Here is a 24,044-nt window from a genome sequence, read left to right on the forward strand (position 1 = left end):
ACATTTTTAAATCGTTGCACAAGATTTTATATCTGGTTCCCTTAGGGGATACCATATATAATGTCTACTCCTATAATATTTGGAATCTCCTGTGTTTCTTGAGTTAGAAGTTACCAAGATTCAATTTGACATAATCTGATGTTAGATGGGTGAGCACAGTATTGTTCCTTGAGGTTTCCAATACATTTTCCTACGGGAATACTGATATTACAGCTCCTGCGTTGCTGTAACATCTTGTGTCCCCTAATTTCCAAGGGTTAACTGTTAGCCATTAAGCAACTGAAGTTGCCTTTTTGCAATTTTGAGATTGCAGTCTCTTTTTGCAATTTTGATTTCATTCCAAATCTTTCACATCTGTTTTCTTTGGGTGATACCAAAATATAATGATCCATAAAGGCCATCATATTTGCCATTCCCTGTTTCTCAGGTTCATACTTACCACGATTCAATTTTAAATGGGCTTATGTTGGTTGGGTGAGCACAGTATTGTTGTGACAACTGGCACACTTCCTTGGTTTTTCCAATACATTTTACTTTTGGGATACCACATATTATGGCATATGCGTTGCTGTATTATCTTGATCCCCTACTTATCAAGGGTTACCTTTTTAGCCATGGACCAACTAAAGTTGCCTTTTATTTGATGATAGATTGCATTCGCTTTTCACAATTTTTATTTCATTCCACAATCTTTCACATTCGGTTCCTTTGGGGATACCAAATATAATGGCCTGTACGGACTATAGTATTTGGTATCCTCTATGTTTCTCTGGTTAGAACTTATCAGGATTCAATTTGACCTGGTCTTATGTTAGCTGGGTGAGCGGAGTATTTTTTGGCTAACTGGCACCCTTCTTTGAGTTTTCTAACATCTATTACTATGGGGATACCAAATATTACGGCTTATGCAAGGCTGTAATATCGCGGAAACCCTACGTTTTATGGGTTACCCTTTATCTATTGACTAACTGAGATTGCCTTGTTTTTGATAGCCAATTACAGCATCTTTTCACATTTTGTTTTCATTCCACAATTTTTACATTTGTTTCCTTTGGGAATACCAAATATAATGGCCTATAGTATTTGGTATCCCGTATGTTTCTCAGGTTAGAACTTATCAGGATTCATTTTGACATGGTATTATGTTGGCTGGGTGAGCACAGTATTTTTCTGCCATCTTGCACCAATGTTCCCTTGTAGTGTAGTTCCTATATTCCCAATAGGCTCTGCGCATTGGAATAATACATCCTATAGATTAGACGTAGGACTGAGGTCAACTAGGTCTCTATCGAATATACTAAACTTAATTGTGTGGGTGCCAGCTAACTCGAAGGTCACTAGAAACTTTCTCGAATACACAAGAAGGGATTAGTTTCTGACAACCGCATAAACATGACAACTTTGTTTCCCAAGAATAAGAATATATCTCTCAGACTCACGGAAACAATAGATAATTATTTCACTCAGTCAATCGTGCATGCTTCGTTTCTACAGAGTTGCAGAGAAATAGTGAGACGGGTGTTTTCAATAAAAAGGGTTTATTGAACAGTCTTCTTTCTCATGCAAGAGAAGTGAACTGCTACAATCGTTCTGCAGACTGCAAAGTATAATGCGTACAGCGTAAACAGAAATATGGAATAATACGGTAAGAGCATTGTATAGTTTCTAAGCCATATAAAAATACATACATAAATAACATTGACTAAAATACTCAACTGGTGCTTCTAAAATACGCCTGCCCCAATGTACCTAACCTAAGTCTAGTACGAGGGAAGAAGTAAGTATTGTGTAGCTTTGCCATTGACTCACCGCCGGACCTTTTTGCTGTGGGGGCCTGATTGTTTCCCGAGGTCTCCGTCCCCCAGGAGCCCCAGGATTGCTGCCACCTGCGTTGGAGCCCGCCCACAGCCGCCCACGCTATATAACTTCTCACGGCACCCGCTGCGCGGGTGCCCCTTCGCCATTGACTCACCGCCGGACCTTTTTGCTGTGGGGGCCTGATTGTTTCCTGAAGGACTCCGTCTCCCAGGAGCCCCAGGATTGCTGCCACCTGCGTTGGAGCCCGCCCACAGCCGCCCACGCTACATAACTTCTCGCAGCACCCGCTGCGCAGGTGCCGCTTCGCCATTGACTCACTGCCAGACCTTTTTGCTGTGGGGGCCTGATTGTTTCCCGAAGGACTCCGTCTCCCAGGAGCTCCAGGATTGCTGCCACCTGCGTTGGAGCCCGCCCACAGCCGCCCACGTTACATAACTACGCGCGGCACCCGCTGCGCAGGACGCGTGCGGGCGTGCGCCGGGAGAAGCCCGGGACAAGGGCGGGGCCATCTGCGGCCGTCCGAGGCCGGAGGAGGCTGGGCCACCCCTCGAATGTCTAAGGAACTGTAAGCATACATATAATCGGGACCTAGCATTACGAAGTTAGCTCAAAATTTATATTCTGTTTTTGAACACAATAGTGTATTGGAAGAACAAATGACAGCACGTTCGGGAAAAGGGAGAAAGGCGGGGGTGAGAGGGAGTGTTACGGGAACATTGGATAATTTTATAACCGGAGCCACTACTGTCTTAGAGCATGAGATAGCCCTGACAGAGCGACGTCTCTTATTAGAACCACTGCATCTTAGACGATCATCACTGGGGGGAATAATGACAGCAGTCACACCAGAACAATCAAGAAAAAATGCTAGTGATAACGCCGTGAAACACAGCGATGGCTATCAGTTATTAGAAAAGATTAACTTACCCATGACAAATGAAATCAGTCCCGTTGAGGTGATGAATGATTCTAGCGAGTGAAGCGCAGTTAATGTATCGACTGAAACCATACCACATTCCCTGACGAGATCCAAGTCTAAAAATATTTCCAATCCACAAAATATAAATGTAAAACAGTTGTTAGCTACGGGATTAAATGCAAAAAGGAAACAGGGATGGAAGACACAGAAGGCAAAGAGTGTGAAATCGAGTAATAATCAAAGAATAATTAAAAGCACCAGAACACAGACCTCAATTTTATTAGAATCTATATCTTCAATGACTCTGTGGATCTGGTAGAACCCTGTGTCCCCCCCCACATAATTTGCAGAGGACTTTATGGGAAAGATGGAGCATTTGCTTAAATCACTAATGTTGCCCCTCCTCGAGAGGATAAATATGATAGGCGACAGGTTAGCAAAACTTGAACAAATAACTTTAGCTAACAACGAGATAGTGAGGAAATATGCTGAGTCCATTCCTACACATGGTCTGGGGAACCTAATTGAGGACTCAGCAAAAATAATAGCCCCATTGTCCAACCCAATTGCGGTTAATTCACCCCCGCAACTAATGAATGGAAGCAGTCAGGATACCATAGCCTCAGAAAACAGGATTTTAAGTACGCAAGGAGGGGAGATACAAGGGAGAGGGGATGGGGGGCTGGTAAAGGTATCAAATGACATTGGGCAGTCCAAAAAAGATGAAGGTGTAGTTAAGGGAACGCAAGATACTGGGAAACATAAGAACACACTCCCACGTATTGATCTACCACCAGAGTCTTTCCCATATACCGTCGTGTTGACGGGGGTCCTTGAGCTGGGTGAGGGTAAATTAGAAAATTATCCTGAATTGAAGAATAAAGTAACCTTCTAGTTGAATAAGTTTAGACCTATCCCGACCTACATGTATGGTGAAAGTTGCATGTTCGCAGAATAAGCTGGGTGGGTCATAGACCGAAGGACCAACAAGGGGATTGTGTCATTGTCAATTTTAGGGATAGACGGGTGGTCGGACATATTTGTGGATGGAGTCAGCAAAGAGCAGGGAGTGGGATTCAAACTCTAGATTTAAGATATTTCTATCCTCCGTCTCCATTTGCTCGATTGAATTTGTATCCCTTAGGGATGCAAGGAGGGGGTAGTAGAGAAGTACACAATAATCAATTTAATATTCCCACTTTTAAACGTTTTGATATTCTTTATGGCCACGAGGGACTTGAGGGAGTGGATTGACTGTGTTCGGGGAATTCTAGCCCCATCAATTTGGAACTTACATCATCTAGAATAACATCAATGATTGAAATTACCCCTTGTAGAGAAATTTGTTCACAAATACCTGTTATTGTAAGAGTTGGGGCTATTGATTTTGAGAGGCTGGTTGTACCAGAGGATAGTGGTACAGATATGAATATCCCGAGTGAAGAGACTACTAATTCTAGTCGTAACTTGAGTAGTATTAAACAGTCCGATAGAAGCTTAAAAAATGGTAGGTTGTCAATAATGTTTTGGAATACTGCGGGTATAGATTCTAAGTTGTCTGGTCAAAATTGGTTGAATCTTGTCAATGAATTTGATATAGTTAGCCTGCAAGAAACTTGGGCTAAGGAGGCACACCATTTGTGTGGTTTTAAAACTTTTTTTTCCACTGGCAATAGGCTCAGTTTCCGGTAGAGCAAAAGGGGGGCTATGCACTTATGTATTGAACCTTTTTAAATGTGTTAAAATAGAGTTCCATGTTAATAACAGATATTATCAAATGGTCACGATACATATTAATAAAGTGCAGTGCCTGCTTATTGTAAACTTTTATAATAATGCTTTGGTGGAGGTATTGAATGATGTTTTAAAAGGATTGAGTGCAGATTTTAAACACATGACAGGGGGGAAAACCAAGGAAGTCTTTGCTGTCTGGGGAGGGGATTTCAATTGCTCACTATGTAAAAGAGGGGAACAAGGAGTATGCGGTACATTGTTGAATAAAGAGACTAGTTTATCTCACTTCGATCATTCTGTATGTGGGGATCTTTTGAATGAGATTATGTTTTCATGTGATATGGGCTTTGCAAACAAAGCTTGCCAACCCGAGGTCCTTTTTTGCCCCACATTTAATGGGAAAGGTGTATTTTCAACAATTGACTATATTTTAACCTCGGCTAGATATAGCGATCAGGTTATAAATTTTAACACATTAGATACCGCACTAAGTGATCACTTCCCCTTGAATATGGAAATTTCAAATTCAGACTATGAATTTGACAAAGACACCTCAACTAGACAGGTTGCAGATGATATTGCTTTGAAGCGGCAAAATGGATATGCCTTGAAATGGACTAAAGTGGTCCCGGAAGATTTCCTCCAGAATTTAATAAGGAAATGTGAACCCAGTTTTGACGTGTGCTTGGATGGGAACACCTCTGACTCAGCAGTTATTAAAAATCTTTTAAATATGACCTCACACATTAAAACTAGCTTATAGGTTGGTAAGAAAAACCCTAAACATGATGTAGCTAGCTGGTTCGATACAGCCTGTACTAAGGCTTATTCTAACCTTAAACATGCCTTAAATGATCCTGTAAGGGACAAGAACTTAGTCAGGGAACGGCGAAAGGCCTATAAAAATGTGCAGAAACAGAGAAAGGATACCCTGAAAAAGGAGGAATGGGAATCTTTGTGTGAGGCGTCCTTGAGTAGAGACACTGCTGCCTTCTGGAAAGCAGTTAACGCACCCTTCTTTGATGAAAAAATTAAGGCCAGAATAGGGATAGCTATTGCTGACAACGAATGGCTAGAGCATTGCGCAAATTTATACAGTGTGGCAACGCCCTCGGACCAGATCCCACCAGTAAATGTGGTGGACGAGGTGACTTCAAATAGTAACAAAATGGATCTGTGTATTACTCTGGATGAAGTCGTCTCTGGAATAAAAGCTAGCCTTGGAGGGAAGGCTAGCTTTTATTCCAGAGGGGTGCAGTTGATCTGTATAAAAATAATATGGCCGTATGGGGTCCAATCCGTACGAAACTTTTTAAATGCATCTTGCTCGAGAGGACTGTTACCCTCTTGGTTTGAGTCTATCATTGTACCTATATTTAAAAAGGGAGATAGGGCAAGTTGTACCTGTTATTGCCCTATATCACTGTTAGACTCAACCATTAAGATCTTTGGGCGCGTAATTTTAAACAGATTACAATCATGGCTGAAGAACACTCTATAATAAGTGACCTTCAATATGGTTCTAGGAAACGTCTTGGTACAATTGAACAGGGTCTTAACCTGCACATTCTTTTATAAAAATATACCACAGCAAGAAGAAATTGTATATTTTTAACTTTTGTCGACTTAACGTCGGCATTCGATTGCGTCACCCATCGTAAGCTTTGGCTTATCTTAGAGAAATTGGGTGTGGAAGAAAATATAATTAATTTTCTTAGGGAACTATACATGGGAGCACGAGCTGTAGTTAGATTTGGTAGGAATGGCGAATGTACTAAGGCTATTAACATTGCAAGAGGAGTACGGCAAGGGTGCGCTCCCTTCCTATTCACAATCTACATTAATGATTTGGAAAACACATTACTCCGGGAGTGCCGTGACATGCCTTTGATAGCTAACAGATCGGTCCCTGCACTATTATACGCGGATGACGCAGTTTTGATGGCCCGGACATCTTTGGCAATGCAAAGGATGATTACATCCTTCTCAAATTTCATGTCCAATTTAGATTTAAGGATTAATTGTATGAAAACGTTTTGTATGAATTGTGGTCCCGGGGCACAAATTAAGAAGAAAACAATGTACATTATTTCTAAACCATTGGAATTTACCCCAACTTTCCCTTACCTAGGTATATTGTTCGACCAAACTGGCCCATGGAACACAACAATAAAGACACGGAGGTTGTTGTTTTGCAAATCCATAATGGCCCTCACAAATTTTAGCAGAAAACTGGACAAAAAAACGATTGGGGAACTTTTAACTGTGTAAAGAGCAACTTGTGTCTCAATTGTAACATATTGTGCAGGAATATGGGGGTACGCAAACGTGAAATCATTACAGATGGCAGAAAATTGTTTTTTGAGACATCTCTTAACAGTTCCAGATAGTGTGTCTACATACATTTGCCACTCAGAACTGGTCCAACCTTATATAGAGGACGTTATTAAAGTTCAACCAGTATTATTGTGGCATAGGGTTTGGACCACAGAGGAGTGTGTTTTTAATCAACTGATATTGAGAGATGTGATGAATCTAGATAACGCCAGAAAAATAAGATGGTTGGCATATGTAAAGAGGTTTCTTATTGAAATCGGCCATCGAGAATATTTTGATGATCCGCTACTTATGACTCACGTGTCCAGGAGAGAATTAAAAAAACTATGTATGGTACACCTGGAGGATCAAAGAACTGTCAGTGGTCCAACATTAGACAGTTTCAGCCAACTTTCTGAGGACGATTTCTTAAAAACTCTTTCAGACTTGAAAAGTGGTTCCCCTAACGATCCCGCTCCTATCCACATTCTCAAACAGGTTGGACCCACCATCTCGCATCTGGCCACCAATCTTATTAACGCCTCGTTGAACCAGGGAGTGGTCCCTCCTGATTGGAAACATGCCATTGTTAAGGCACTTCAGAAAAAAACGGGTATGGACCCTACAGATCTGACTAACCTCCGCCCAATTTCACTCCTTCCTGGACTAAGTAAGATTGCAGAGAAGGTAGTCAACAAGCAATTGTCTGCCTTCCTTGAAACCAACAATCTCCTTCGTCCCACACAGACAGGCTTCCGGCCAGGCCAAGGGACGGAAACAGCCCTTTTAAAGGTAGTTGAAGAGGCTAGATGCATCCTGGATTCGGGAGGATCAGTGTTACTGATCCTCCTGGATCTAAGCGCTGCATTCGATACGGTGGACCACAAAACCCTCATTAAGCGCCTCTTCAGTCTGGGAGTAAGGGGCACAGCCCTCTGCTGGCTCTCCTCATTCCTAAAAGACAGAACATTTCAGGTCTGCGAAGGGAATGTGCGATCCGATAGTCTCCCTCTCCAGTGTGGGGTCCCCCAGGGCTCTTCATTGAGCCCTACGCTTTTTAACACATACATGGCCCCCCTGGATGACGTGGTCTCTCCTTTTGGGATAAAAGCCGTCACATACGCTGACGACACCCAAATGATCGTTTCATTTTCTCTGGAAGAGGATAAGGTAAAAAACCTTCATGACTGCCTAGAGGGTATTCATGCCTGGATGTCTGCCTCAAGGCTTAAGCTCAATGGCTCGAAAACTGAGCTCATGCTGTTGGGAAACAAAATATCTTCTCTTCCATCTGCCATGTGGCCAGCATGCTTAGGCCCCCTCCCTCAACCCAAGACTGAATTAAAAAGTCTGGGTTTCTGGCTCGAACAGGACCTATCCCTCAAAACGCAAGCGGAAAAAACAGCTGGCACATGTGTGGGGCTAATGCGTTCCATCAGAAAGATCCTCCCTTTACTTCCAGGACCCTCCCAGAAATTGCTTGTTCAAGGTCTAGTCCTATCAAGACTAGATTACTGCAATGCTCTCTTTCTTGCTGCCCCGGAATCCACGATCAACATTCTTCAAAGAACACAGAATGCTGCAGCTAGGATTCTCACTGGGACCTCTCGCAGAGTCTCAGCCAAACCCGCCCTTAAGGCTCTACATTGGCTGCCGATCCGCGAAAGGGTCAAATTTAAGGCACTTTGCACGGCCCATAAAGCTTTGCAAAATCAAGGGCCCCCAATGCTAAAGATATGATCTTTCCATACAGACCCAATAGGCCCCTACGATCAGCTCAAGGTCATCTGGCCACAGTCCAAAAAATTAGAAAAGCCCGAACTGGAGGACGCCGTTTCTCGGTTACTGTGGCCATCTCTTGGAATGCCCTGCCATTTCATCTTCGTTCTGAGTCCAATCTTCTGAAATTCCGTAAGCATCTAAAAACTCATCTCTTCCCGCAATAACTTCCTTCCTTTCCCCGTCTTCACCCTCAGAAGTTCTGCAATTTCAGCGCTGGGACGCTCACGGGCAGCCATGCGCTATATAAGACCTAAATTTCATTTCATTTCATTTCATTTCATTGAGATGAGGAAAAGCACTGTGGCTGCGCACCAACTCATAATGACCACTAGCGATACTCAGCCATATGCTAAATTACACATTAAAGATTTCGAAAAGTTTTTATTGACTCGTTTTAGATTAAACATTTTATTTAGATTTCTTAGTTTCCCCAAAATGAATGATTGGACTAAGCAGTCTAGTAAATGTCCATGTGATGAATTGTCTAATCAATCGGATATGCACATACTGCTATTTTATAAGTTCTATATTGTGCAGAGGAAAAGATGGAATGAGCCGTTATTGAAGATAATGGGTCTTAATCAGTGTCGCCCTGCTTTTTTAGCTATCCAGAAATTAGATGATATTTTAACTATTGGTTTACGAAAATCAATTCATGCCCCACCGTAATTACTTATTGCTTTTTTAATGTGTAAATGATGATTGTGTATACATACTTGCCTTTTTTCTTGTCTTGTTTTTTTTTATGCTGTAGTTTTTAACAAATGTACTTTTATGGTTGTTATTCTCATTCAATAACCGAATAATGTTAATAATTGAATTGAATTGAATTGTGTAGCATAGGTTTAGTTTTTGACAAGAATCTACCAAAGGTTTCTCTAGGTTCTAATCAGCTCCATCTGAAACAAAAAGCCCTATTCAGCCTGCATGGTATAAATCTCAGACTATGTAACTCAAGGGGCCATACCTCATATTGGCTCACCAAGCGGCTAAATTAAACCAGTGCTGTGTTACAGGTCCGGACATGCCTTAAGATATACAAAAAAGATGTGCACAGGATACATCACATAAAGAAAATATGTGTGAAAGCAAGGAAAGTACCTCACGGACGTAAAACCCGAGGGGGTTCCCGGTATGCAAATGACCGGTCTACCCACTTCTCATCATCGGTTACTTTCCTTGCTGGGAGGATGAAAAAGTGCAAAAAGAATGTGCACAAGACAGAATAGAGAGACAGACGGGGAGTGTACAAATACACTACCTGGTAGGACAGAGAGGAGTGCTCAAGAAAAAGCGACATGTTTCATTGCCTTGTCATTGGCAATTTCGTCAGGGCAAATGGTTGGGTCTCTATTCTCAATCCTCCATTTTTCATATGGGAACCTTATGCTCGCAAATACTGGATATACCGTCGAGCATCAGAAAGACGGCGTGTCAAAAGATCACGAGTCCGTCTTGGAAACTCCTAGATGTGAGTCACCGCTGCCGAGTCCCTCCGGCACTTCCGACGTCGAAATTGCCAATGACAAGGCAATGAAACATGTCGGTCCAGTCATAACAATGAATGGTATCAATTTAACCATTTTTTAGAAGGTGAAGTTTGGCAGCACCAGAATAAAATCGACTCAGCCAGCCAAACCTCACCATTTTATATTATAATTTATATTTGTCGGTGTTGGGTGTAGGTACTTGTCAACTTTTTCTTGAGCACTCCTCTCTGTCCTACCAGGTAGTGTATTTGTACACTCCCTGTCTGTCTCTCTATTCTGTCTTGTGCACATTCTTTTTGCACTTTTTCATCCTCCCAGCAAGGAAAGTAACCGACGATGAGAAGTGGGTAGACCGGTCATTTGCATACCGGGAACCCCCTCGGGTGTTACGTCCGTGAGGTACTTTCCTTGCTTTCACACATATTTTCTTTATGTGATGTATCCTGTGCACATCTTTTTTGTATATCTTAAGGCATGTCCGGACCTGTAACACAGCACTGGTTTAATTTAGCCGCTTGGTGAGCCAAAAGAGGTATGGCCCCTTGAGTTACATAGTCTGAGATTTATACCATGCAGGCTGAATAGGGCTTTTTGTTTCAGATTTGTTGAGTGGGGGGCTGCCCTAGATAGCCTTTCTTCCCCCTTTCATCCCCTTTTGATTGTCTAATCAGCTCCATACCTTGGTTAGAATGAAGGAGGTCTGGTATCTCTGTCTCAGGACTCGATTTCCCAACACCCCGCAAGGGGAGCCGGAAACACTGGAGCTGGATTCTCGGCAGTAGAAGGTCAGCCTCCTGATCAGTGCATCAGCTGGAGAGTCGGCTTCCCTCTGCACTTGCTGTAGCGAGCTGCGTCGGGCAAGTAGGTCTTTGAACCGCTCTGAACCACCGTATCTTGCTAGAGCAAGTGAAGGTATATGTATACCTTGAAGGTGTTTAGGAATGCCATAGTTTAGCGTAAAGACGGGCATATGAACGTCAGGAAAGAAGCCCTAGGGAATAGTTGTTCTTTGTAAAGTAACTGAGTTCGTGGACAAATCAATATTCAAGCAAGGGGAAGTTCCCTAACTGCTTAAGATGGTTTTCCAAGAAATCATTGTGACGTTTGGTACGGGTGGAAGTAGCCATGCCTGTATTTGGGTAGCATGGGTTATGCCTAAATAAGGGCTTAATTTCTAAGCCTATATAAGGGCCAAGTGAATTGTACCTATATAAGGGCATGAATCGGGAAAATTCACTCAGAGCTTAAAACGCCACACAACACCCTCTAATTTATTTCCACTGTGTGCGGCAGGGTAAGATCTATGTGCGCTGCAGACAAGTCTATGTGCACCAAGGAACCAATGATGCATGTGAGTGAAACGTCAGCTATGTAAATTTGTAGCAATCACCTCTGCAAACCTTTGTTCATAACAATAGCGAAAACAGGTGCAGTTCACACATACAGCTAAATTTAGTAAGGTCTTGAGACAGTTTTGTAATGTCGATACACTTCGTCATGACATGTATGATTACTCATGTAGCACCTGCACCCCAGGTTTAGAAAAGGATAGGAATCAGAAGGATGTACCATTGTAAGATGTTGCTGAAGGTAAAGTGGTGGCCTGGCGACAATGACTTGCAAGAGTTAGAGCTAGTTAATGCAGCCTTTTTGGACCCAGAATAGTGGGTTGAAGTTAGTGGTATTTGCTACAGCATACAATTAGAAAACATCCTCCAAAGATTTATATTTTTATATTTAGATTTATATTTCGGAGGACTGAAGATCTGTTACCGCTGTAACGAAGTAACCCATCCCCCAAGATCTACCCATGGGTGTTAATAGAAAGAAGGACTTTAAAGACAGGAGACTGGGGCGGAGACACTCAGAGCATAGATTTAACTAAACCGTGGGTTAACGACCAACTACATAAAATGAAGGAGAGAGTTTCGGGCAGACGGGACAGAAGTAGAATTGGCGAGGAGGATAGAGAACGGTATCTAATTATTGCTAGACTGCCCTGAAGAAGTCGAATGGGATATCACCCACGACGAAACAAGTGTTGGCTGGGCAAACCTTCAAATTAAAGAACAGTCAGAACACCAAACGACTATAAACCATGAATAAGAATTGTTCATACTGTATATTTCCATACTCGTAATTGCCTTGCAAATGACATACTGAACCAAAAAGTATTTATGAAGATAGTGTGTGCATTGGATAGTATTACTATTTGATAGTGGACCGTGCCATAGGTCCAGTTTGAGGGCTCAGGGTATTTTTCCTTCATCTTTGCACCGCTCTAATAATTAACATCTAATTACGCACACTCAGGAGGTGTCATTACCCCATACAAAACAACACCCCATCTTCTGTTTCAAGGGCTAAATCAGGCCCAAAGTGTCAGTTTGCAACTGAAAATCAAAACCATAAATACCTATGATGTACTTGAAGTTTTTCTCAGCGCATGTATGTCATTAATCCTAAATCATTTTCACCACTGCCACAAAGCTCACAAACCTCAGAGATGGCATAGTGCACCAGTAGACTTTGCTGCTCAGCATTCTCACCCCATGAAAATCTCAAAGAAGTAGATCCATCATTAACTTCAACACATTCAATGCTGAGGGAATGACAAAAGATATTGAGTTTGAAATGTTTACAGCTCCTCTCAAAGAAAAGCTGCATGCTACCTTCCATAAGTCATCTGATAACATTCCCATACTACGTGTCCTGTAGAGATGCAAATTGATATCTTCATTCCTATGAGTACATCTAACTTGAGTTGCTTGGAATAGATCCAGAGACAAGGTGACAGCACAGCAAACAATACAAGTGTCAAACCCTAGATGCCTACCACATGACATAAATTGTGGATCCTGTGAAAGTAGTGTAGCCTCCAGGAGCACACCAGCAGTAGGGCTCATCTCAGTTAGATGCACTATAGCAGCGATTCACATCATCTTAGGACTCCATCACACAAGGTGCTGGTACTAGCCAGTCGCGTAACAAAAGCCTCCGCATCCATCGCAGTGCAGGGGGGCCCTAAGCTCCAGGGGCCCCCTCTTGCACTGGCAGGCCCCTGTCCCATAGCTTCAGACAGGGTCCAGAGCATGTGGGGCCCCCTACTTGTACTTTGCAGAGGGGTCCCCTCAGGTTACCTTATTGAGTTTCAAATTTGTGTGAGTGTCCCTAACTGGGGGAGGTCCTGCCATCTGAAGAACAGTGCAGATCTCCTTATTCTCTTTCAACCACCTCTGTATTGTCAGACATCAAATCTAGGGTTCCCGGTTTTCTGGTATTTATTTTGTTGCCATTTCCATCTGTATTTATCCGTATTTTTTTCCTACTATTATCTGTATTTATCCATATTTATTTTGGGGTTTGTTGAACAATTAAGCTGAAATTAGTATATTTCCACATTTGTTTAACCGATAAATATGCTTGAATCCCTACCAGGTTTAAATGCTGTGACCACCCACAGAAGAGAAATCAATGCACTTATATGAAAATATGCATAATTCTGTATCAACCTTGTGCATATCTACTGGTGTAAAAGCCTCTTTACTAAAATTACTTACTTTTCTAACCCTCTTATCTATCAATCCACACAACTATTGGCCTGGCAGTCATGGAAGAAAGTATTTAGAATTACTCAAAAAACAACCCAATTTCCATTTTTATCCACATTTAAAAATAAATACAGACAAGAAAATAAATGTTTTATGTCTGTATTTATCTGTGAAAATCCTGCTATTCCTCCCTGTGGAACCCACCCTTGATAAAAAAAGAATAACACCCTTGTATTCACCACCACTCACAATTTAAAAATCATTGAATATTTCCTTGTAGATCAAGGAAATACAGTGAATATTTGTGAGTTAATTGTTGTACCCTTTTTGTATCATTACACATAAAACCTTCCCCTGAATGTACATTTAAAATGAGGAAAACAGTAAAATCGAAGAACTTGGAGAAAATGGTTTCTATCTCACATTTTTCTTTGAACGGTATTGTGATTTTTTGTAATACTAGAGAACCATTGTTTTAATTTTCCAAACATAAAGGAATTCCGTGAGACAATTCATAGGGAAAATGCCATTGGCCACCCAATCCCCTACTTTTTTATTCTTCCAATACAAAACAGTAGACTCCCTCTTATTGCATCCATAAAAAACAGGTTGCAACTCTATGTATTAAATGAATATGTAATAATAATAATAATAATAATAATAATAATAGTAATAATACGTTGTATACATCGCTGACATTCTAACATGTTAGTATTTCTGTGATTTTATCTGAGTAAGTTGGTGAAAACTTATTTTCAAATATTTGAAAAATACATTGAATCCACTGGGAATTGTTATTCAGCACGGTACATCTAATTTCACAGGAGAATATTTGACACTTAGGGCCCAATTATGAGTCTGGTGGTGGATGCTCGGCGGTCCAGCCACCGCCACCGCCACACCGGCGGTCCAACCGCCCCATTATGACTTGGTCCAACCGTCCCATTATGACTTGGGCGGTTGGACCGCCATGGGACCGCCACTGTGTTTCCTCTCTGCCACGGAACCGCCATAAAAACCGTGGCTGAGAGGAAACAAAGGGGGCCCTACAGAGCCCCCTGATGCCTCATGCCCTTTGTGAATGCACACCAGTTTCTGCATGGCATGGACGTTACAGTTCATGCTGTGCAGGATCCTTCTGCGGCGTTCCCATTTCAGTGCCTTTTTCAAAAGCATCACCTCCTTTGAAACTGGCACCGGAACCGCAACGCCGCCCGCCGGCCTACCAGAACACTTTAAAGTTGTAATCCGCCAGTTTTGCCGTAGAGTGAGTTTTGAGAAGACGCGAAGGTAAGTTGCTGTCCTTCGCCTGTTGGTTTGGACTTGTGTGCCGCCAGCGCTGCTAAACAGAGTATGAGTAGATTGTTCTGGAGGCAGCGGAGCCTCCTGCTGGAGCCCGTGTGCCTGCGCTTCATCAAGGATTCCGGTCTACCGGTACCCAGTGTGGTCTCGTGATACCTCCCGGCTCCCGTAGAGGTTGCGGTTGTGCTCCATCTTTCTTTATGTCCTGAAGAGGCCTAAAAGCCAAAGGCCAAAACGTATCGACACCTCTTTATGAAGTCTCCGGAAGGTTTGGATTACATAATGTATTAAATACACTGTGTGTTACTTCAAGATCTATGATGTTTTGCTTTGCATAAACACACAGACCCCAGAGACTATCATTTAGAGTGATTGTGCAGGAATCTTATGCACAGCCTCCCACAAGTAGATGTGTGGAAGATAGGAGTATTTTTTATAGGTATTAAATTTGGTTTTTGTATGATTTTTGTAATGTTTTTTACTATTTTGTATATAAAGGATTTGATTGTTTTATGTAGCACAATGTACAGTAACTCTATTCCAACATGGACAAATGTGAATACTTAGAGGGATCCAATAAAAGAAAGATCTCATACTTTTTTAACTGTATCTATGATTAATTGATGTATTCATCAGATGTATTATTAGTTGTATCCTTTCCTGCTTCTCAGTTCCTTTTTTCCATTATATGACTACCCCCTGAGAAGTAGGGTGATTAGGGCTTCTGTTGTATTTAGCCTGTCTCTTTTCTGCCTCTGGGATTTCATTGTCATTCACATGATGTCACCACTAGAACCTTCGGTGACATCGTGGAGTGTTGGGGGCTTAGCCTAGTGACAACTGGCAGTTGGAACCAGGCAGGCTGAGTGACAAGCTTGTCACTCCTGGTGGGTCTCTTTTATCTTACCATCTTAAAGACCTGACCTGAAATCTATCTTGAATAAAACAACCTAAGTTATACCCGGCTCCAGACTTCTATTTACAACAGCTTTCCCCGTTTTTTCTTTTTTCAGTAATCTGGTGGGTGGGCGGTGTCGAATCTTGGCGGTGCCGGGGCCTGGTGGTGGAGTGCCGTCCACCCCTGCACCACCAAAAGTCATAATCGGGACCTTAAAGTATTAAGTAAGAGAATGCAAACATGTTGGAACCATGTGTAATGTACATTTTTTGTAGCAGTGTTCCATAAGTATAAGCCTTCATGTAGGTATCAGGAACAATAGTGACATTTGAAATCAAATGATGTGACTGATGGATGAAAAGGTTTCTATTTTGTACATGTGAATGCCTTTTTGTTGTGTTTTTTTCTTCAGCTGGTGGATGTCCGGTACCTCAGAGGAGTATACATGGCCGGATGCGCTCCAGCCACTCAGGCTCCGTAATTAAATTTGTATGTGATGAAGGCTACAAACTTTTTGGATCTGCAACTGTTTATTGTGATGGAAAAAGATGGAACAGCACTACACCTGTGTGTGAAGGTTGGAAAATTATCATTATGGAGAATAGATTGTTATTTGCATTACAATGTACATAGCCACTGTATTTGACACATTTTCTGATGAATTAACTTGATGTCTCGCTCCTCCAGTTTACACTATGCTGGCTCGACTTCACCAACCGTCCTCCTGAATATTTGTTGCTGCTAGTGGAGGCTTACACAAGGAACTGGATACCTCTTTTCAGACCCTTTCAGGGGGCCATGTGGCAAGCAGGGGCAGGGGCTTCTAGGCCTCAACTATGAGGGGTGTGATTGTTTGCCTCTAATGCCCACTATGGCTCTGTAAACTGGGCCAAGTACAACTTCTGTAGTACATGACTCAGACATGGTGGTGGCGAGCATTTGTAGGCTTCTCGAGGGGGTAGTGCAGGGTTGGTCGAGACTCAACTATCACACAGCAGTGCAATAACTGTGTTCTCAACCAAGTGCTTACTTACAAGACAATAGGTAGTTTATTGCACACTAGAATTGAATACTGCACAGACAATACTGGCAAGATGCAATGTAATCTCCTGGTTGCTGGGGCTAGCTGCACCTCAATGTGCTCTCTTCCCAAGTTCCTCCTTTCTGGTCTAGGCAGTTCCCCCACAGCAGTAAACTTAATAGTGTGCTGTAGGATGAGGTGCACTTTACCCCTTTTAATACAAAAAAGCTCTCAGTCTCTTACACTTCAAATAATACCTGATCTCAACCAGCGAAGCTGGTCCATGAATTGCAAATCAGATAGTTTGCTGCCCACTGACACCTGTGTCAGGCATATCACTCTTCTCCATCCTCATCTGGCAGACCCCACCGGCCCCGGGTTCTCACCGTACCTGAATTTTTCTGGACAGTCACTCCTACAGGCGCCTCTTGTGTGCCAGAAGGCTGGCAGGCAGGCTGGCTTCTGGCATTTAAGGTCAGATGAACAGCTTTTACCAGCAAGTTATAGCTTCAAGTAATGTCTCCAAACCTCTGGGAAACTGGCTGTCAGGCAGCCAACAGCTCTGACTGCACAGCAGTCCACTGAGTACTCTGAGGAGCACTCCCTTCCTTGGTCATAGAGAACTTGGAACTGTACCAGCCAGGGGGTGAGTGGGCCTCACTCTTAGGCAGTCAAAGCAGATAGGAGATGTAGATCCATTGTCTTTGCTTTTAGAACCGGTTCGAGGGGTATTGCTTCCACTTATCCTTTTCAGGCTACACAGCAGACATAGCCTTTGTGTAGAATGATGCATCTTACAGCAAAATGGTCGAAGCACAAAGAGGTGTGCACCTGGCTGTCATCAGCCACACTGAATAGGGATCGGGGAAAAGACAAAAAGCTGGTCTCATCTAAGCAGTCTCCTTCACCATGAATAACAGACACTGCAGTTTCACCCTTCACTCCCACCATTTACCAAATGTCAGTGCTACATAAATACTAATCAGCAGCTCCTCTCAGCAAATGGCCAAATTAAATTCTAGAGGAGCCTTCTACCATTTCTCCTACTTCAGTAGCTAGGTCTCCTCCCTCCAGCTTCAGGAATGTCAGAAATACACTTTCTCTGTCTGGAAAACAACCTGCCCTCTATCTTGTGCAGGTGGCCAGGCTAGTGCATACATACATACACAATGCATGTACCACACAGGCCACACACACACACACACATGTAAAAAATACACTTGGAAAGTTAGCTCTAGACTCTGGGTTACCGCATAATAGCTCGATTTTACACAGGCGAGCCAGCAGGCGTCCACTCCTGTGACACAGATAAAAAACTGGTCAAAACTATAGATTTACAAAACATGGAACACTGTCACCCCTGCTCTATGTACTGAAGCAGTGACAGGGACAGTAGCCTACTGTGCAATGAGAGCCTGCTTGGTGCACTCTTCAAGGTCACAGGACAGGTCCAGGACATAACTCACATCAAGGAACAGGCCTAGGCCTCCGCACACATACTAGAGTAGTGTGAGGCTAGTGCCAAAGATCCAAAAACAGTATACCATACACATGCAGGCACACGCTCAGGTGAACACAACAGTACACATTGCAGGGAACATTCCTCTTTCAACCTTTTTGTCCCCCAGTGCCTTGCTTGTCTCCATGGGACTTTCCTCAACTGACTACTCTACAGGGATATTTTCACTTACTACCACATTTGATGCTTATTAGGAATACAGAAGCACCTTCAGACTAGCAAACCTATTATTGGATAACAGTGCCATTGAAATTGTGGAGACTTGAAAAAGTGATTTTCTTGAAACAAATAATGAAATTAATGTGAAACTACTTACACGAGTAACTATAATTAGACTCGTAATATAGGAATGCTAGTGCCAATGTAGATCATCACTGAGTGGGACCCCTGCACCCCTACTTGCACCCCTACCTGAGGGAATAACTGTATAACTAAATATCTGTCTTCAATTTGTAGTTTATTGAAGACTTTCTTATCATTTCAAGTCTGTTATCGCCCCCTCAAATGCCCTAACAGACATTTCATAAATTATATGTTTTTCCTTGGAAACAGAACTGCTAACCACCCAGGGCAAAATACTGTCAGCAAGTGTATGTTTCTAGTTGTTTTCTAATAATCAAAATGTATTAAAAATATCATTTTTAGGAGTGTGAATTAACCTATAAATAACCCTAGAATCCTATAAATGCAGGGTTGGAAGATGCTCCATGGATCAAGGGGTTTCAATCCACTGCTACTTTGCCTGATTTTTCTTTTGTCCCTTTTGCTTTGCTACTGAAGCTCTGTGAGTGAGGAACTTTGAAAAGTCACAAGCAAAAAGTAGAATAAATATTATTTTCTGTGATATCAATTTACTTTTGATTCAATGTCTATCTTTTGTTAGTAATGTAGATTATCTCGAACGAATTCCCTACTGCCCATTATCCACTAATCTGTTTTCATCTTATAAACAGTAATCACAATAAACTCCTTCATATGTTAAACTCTTCATTGCGTTAATTAATCGTGTTTGTCTTCTCTGTAGTGCCACAAGTTTGTCAACAGCCTTTTATTTTATGGCGATCAAAAATTAATATATGATCAAAAAGTTGATTTAGCAATACACTATAAATATGAATTATTAATTCCCACCTATGATGCCTCATGCTATTGACTCAGAGATCTTATAATCTATCACCATCTGCTAATTGTGTACTGCAAATTTGTATTAGGACCAACACCAAAGTTGATCACAAGCAAAAATAGTGACTTTAGTAATTGTGTGACATTGTCCTACTTTTCCAGAGTTTGACATGATGAGTACAGTAATGGAGAAAAATGGTCCAGAGTCAGTCAAATCAAGTCTGCAGATGAACAGACCTTCACCCTTAAACATGCTACGAGAAGATATCCTCGTCTTTCTTCAAGGAAATACAGTGCCCAAGAATGCATTTAAACTGGATCTATTATCTTCTCAAAACCATGGCACTTTTGCTGAAAAAGACAACTATATTGTTCCTTTACACAAGGACAGTGGCTACCCCATCACATATGAATTGTCAGGTGTGGCTAGAGGTCAAGAGTTAAGCAAAGAACGTTCACAAAAGTTTGAGAAGAATGCTGAGGCTCAGTCACTGGTGACCGAATCCCCAAGTGCAAAAACAACAGTTTTATTACCTTTGAAAGTCACTGTACAAACACCACAGGGGCAAACAAAAGCAATGAGTATATCATTTCCTTCCACAGGATCAGCTACTATACCATCAACAGCTCTGCCTTCAAGTGTGAAGCCAAATACAATACTGAATTTTTTTAATATCTTACCATTATCAACATCCATCACACCAGAAAAGAAAGTGACTTTAGCAACATCATTTGGCTCCGATTCTGACTATCTAAAACATCGGTCAATCAGTAAACATTCTAGTTTGACCTCCTTCGCGCTGTTTTTCAGCACCATACCTGAATCTTTTACCAGACCAAGGAAGTCTAAAACTTTGGAATTGTCAACATCATCAATGTTAACAATCGCAGGCATACCCTTTGTACTTCCAACAGCTTCTTCGATTTTACAGGTACATTCTTCAGGGTTTACTGATAGTACTGGCCTTCAATCAGTACTGAAGGATAACTCTAGAACTACCACTTTCCAGGCAAAAGTCATGAATGATTTACAGACTGTTCGATCAACACCAGAAATGGAGAGTACCAAACAAAACATTGATTCTAGAATAAAGGAGAAAGTATCCATCACAACCACAAGTTCAACAGTGATGTATAACCAAAATGGCATCATTGTGAATCAGTTGAACAGTGGCCATTATCACCCAAGTTATGCCAGTAAATTGGTTGCAACTAAAACTTATGAATCACCGATGCCACAATCACAACTTGACTCTAAATTGACCATAAATGGGCAGTCAGAGATTGAAACAAATCATACCACTAGATTTTATAATCACTTTAGCAGTTTACCACAATCTCCAGCGGCTCATGAATCAATTTCATCATCAACAAAGCAAAATGAAAAGATTGGAAAAATAGGAAATTCAACAGTTCTACCCAGTAGTAGAATTTTGGCACTCAGCGGAGGAGAATCACAAGTGTCCCCAAACAGAAGATCTTTTTGCATGTACCCTCCAGTTCCAGTCCACGGGACATTTCATTTCCGGACTATATTTAATCCTAAACCTCATCAGTTCCGATACTACATTCAGTATACCTGTTATCCAGGATACACTATGACCCATGGTGATATCTACAGTTTCTGCTTGAGCAATGGGACGTGGAGTGGAGTCACACCCGTTTGTTTAGGTTAGTATATGTACTCATCTATTTTTGATTTGCATTACTTACACCTGTAAATGTAGTGCTTCATTGACTTTTATAATTGAATCGATTTGTTATGTATGGCTCTCATAGAGAGTCTATATTGTCTATTTCACTTTCTGAAGCTCATAACTCAGTGCTATGACATAGCAGCAATGTATAACAAAACAGGTTACCCACTGTTGTGGTGTCATAAAGTCCTTCCTGGTTTGGCTGACAGGCCTACTTGAGAGCCTGTCAGCACAGCTCTGTTGTCTGCTTTGACAGAAAGCACAGCTGCAAGAGGGGGAAGGAAGGCAGTTACGGTGGTGGGATTGGTCAAGGATGACAGGTAAACTTTTATTTAAACCTTTGAGACAGAGATACATAGCAGAGGAAATGTTATGTATAGCTTTCCCATTTCTCCTCTGCCACTGCATAGCAGATGAAAGCAAGACATGATTTTTGGGGGCAATAATTAATGCATTACGAGGATGTTTTTCACCTCGGGGGTATGAGTAACATCATAGACAATTCGTACTTCGCTCTCGTTGTGTATTTGATGTCACTCAGAACCCCTCGGTGACAAACATCCTCGTAATTCACTGTTACTCATCTATAATTCTATATGGGACTAACTAAGAGACACTATCTTAAACACCAGATCCTAATTCTGGCTGTTCACTGCTATGATGTCACATCAGTGGGTAACGAAAGTTGTTTCCCACTGATGCTACATCATAAAGGCATTCCAGGTTGCTCTGACAGGGCTTTCTAGCAGAATTAACTCTAGCACAGCTTTGGAAGCAAAGGAGATAGGAGGGCACAAAATGGTAGGTGACTAGGTATTTTCTTTTTTTTTACATTTTGGACAAGATGGAGAGGCCATTTTATAGATGGCGCCCTTATTACTTATCTGCTTCTGTGTAGCAGTTGAAAGCAGTGAAAGAAGATTTAGAGGGGCCGTGCATAACATAAAACTATAGATCGGTAAAAAGTAAATCGTAGAGTTTTTTTCTTCATGTGGGTTTTGAGTGTTATCATAGACAACTTGAGCTTCATTCTCATTGTCGGTTGATGTCTCTCATAACCTCTAGATGAAAAACATCTCTATTATTCACTATAACCCATCTAGATTTTATATATTTACAAACCAAGTGGTACCATTACCCTTGCAATTTTCTGCAAGTATAAAGTAATAGGGCTGAATCCTGCCTGCCTCCTTAGTTGGTAAAAATCCGTGAAAGAACACACGACTATATGAAGATGGTCAGATAAATGCTTAGGTGTTTAAAGTACCAATGTGGTCAGTCTAACCTATTAACGCCATTTGTCAACATCCAGTGGACTGGGCTATGTTTGAGCTTAGCATCACAGATGCATTTGTGCAGATCCAAGTCAGTTGCTGAGCCTGCTTGCATAACAGCATAACACCAACACTGGATACTGTTGGGTGATTTTCATTTGTCAGCTACCCTGGCAACATAAATGTTGTCCCAATGTTCAATTTAGCTATTGAAGCCATTCCTTTGTCTAGGCTGCCACTCAAACATTGAGCGAGGATCTAATTAAGGGATTTCAACTCCTTGTAGGATCCTAATTTTTCCTTTGGTCTGATGAAGCAAGTTTAATGTTAGCATCAAAGACCATCCGGCAATACCAAAGGAGATGTTTGCCAAATACAAGCCAAATAGAAGCTCAAGTTAAAAATCTGGTCCTCGACAAATGTAAAAATCAGATGGGAAAAGATCATGGATCCATGAGACATTTGCAAACCAGTTCCTCAAAATATATTCTGAACAGCATGCTCAAACCCACCACCACATATGTTGGTTTGGCACCTCAACGTGACCCCCACCCAGACAACAAATAATGACCTAGAACTAATGGCCGCTGCTAATCACCATACCAGCCCCTGCACTACATTGTGCCAGTCCTCCACATAAAAACAACCATATACACTTCAGATCCTAGCCCTTTAGCTGTGGCCCTATGCTAGATCAAGGGAAAGCACTTGTGATAAGACGACAACGAAGTCAATGCCATTCGAACTCTCCATACCAGTACAGGAGTATGTGTGACGTTACAACGCATACATTTACATCGCAGTACATTACATTGCGGTTTTACAACCAAAGTCGTTACAATGACTTGCGTTGGAGGGCGCTGGACTTAGGAGTAGTATAATTTACTATTCCAACTCCAGTCTACATACAGTTGGGAAGGTGTTGGATAGTAAATTATACTATTCCTTGTCCTAGAGCGCCATCTAGCGCAAGTCATTGTAACGACTTGCGTTGTGAAAACCGCGATGTAATAGCATCGCAATGTAATCCCTGCGTTGTAAACAATGTTTCCCGTACAGGAAACCAAACATACCAGGGAGGGCACACCCAAACCACAACAATTGACTCCATCACTGCCAGTTTCTAGGAATGGTTGTCCCACAACAGACTTGACCCCACTCCTGAGGCGGAAGCCGGGAGAGCACATTTTGCACATTTTGATTTTAAAATTGTTATCTGTTTACTGCTACTTGATATATCTTTTAAAAACAACTCACCACTTACAGGGCACCTTGAGCAGAACACCAGGCACGGGGAGCGGACTCTAACGCTACCGCGTTGCCTGACATTGTTCACTCCCCTCCACGAGCACCGCGAGGACGCAGGCCACGCCCCCATTTTAGGCCAAGCCCCTTTCCCCGTCAGCAAGCACCTATAAAATGTGCCTAGGACGGAAGCGCAGCGGATGAGCGCAGCGGATGAGCGCAGCGGGAGCGCCTAAGGCAAGCCCGTCTGCGCCCGTCTGCGCCAGACCAAGCCCAGATCCCATATCCCCTGCCTCTCCCATTCAAACAAACATCAAATACTCTAATAATACCCTGCATAGACTAAGAGACCTACC

The 24,044-nt window shown here is 42.1% G+C and overlaps 1 protein-coding gene across 1 annotated transcript in view; it reads left to right on the top strand.

The window, feature by feature from the left end:
- LOC144773868 (uncharacterized) overlaps positions 1–24,044 on the top strand; it is a 196,871-nt gene that overhangs the window by 117,319 nt on the left and 55,508 nt on the right. Inside the window, exons 3-4 of the mRNA XM_078658952.1 lie at positions 16,223–16,387; positions 19,635–21,143. Of these exons, the coding sequence (XP_078515078.1) occupies positions 16,223–16,387; positions 19,635–21,143 (1,674 nt within the window). The remainder of the gene's footprint in view (positions 1–16,222; positions 16,388–19,634; positions 21,144–24,044) is intronic.

This window comes from Lissotriton helveticus, chromosome 8, assembly GCF_964261635.1.
Source record: "Lissotriton helveticus chromosome 8, aLisHel1.1, whole genome shotgun sequence".
NCBI lineage: Eukaryota > Metazoa > Chordata > Amphibia > Caudata > Salamandridae > Lissotriton > Lissotriton helveticus.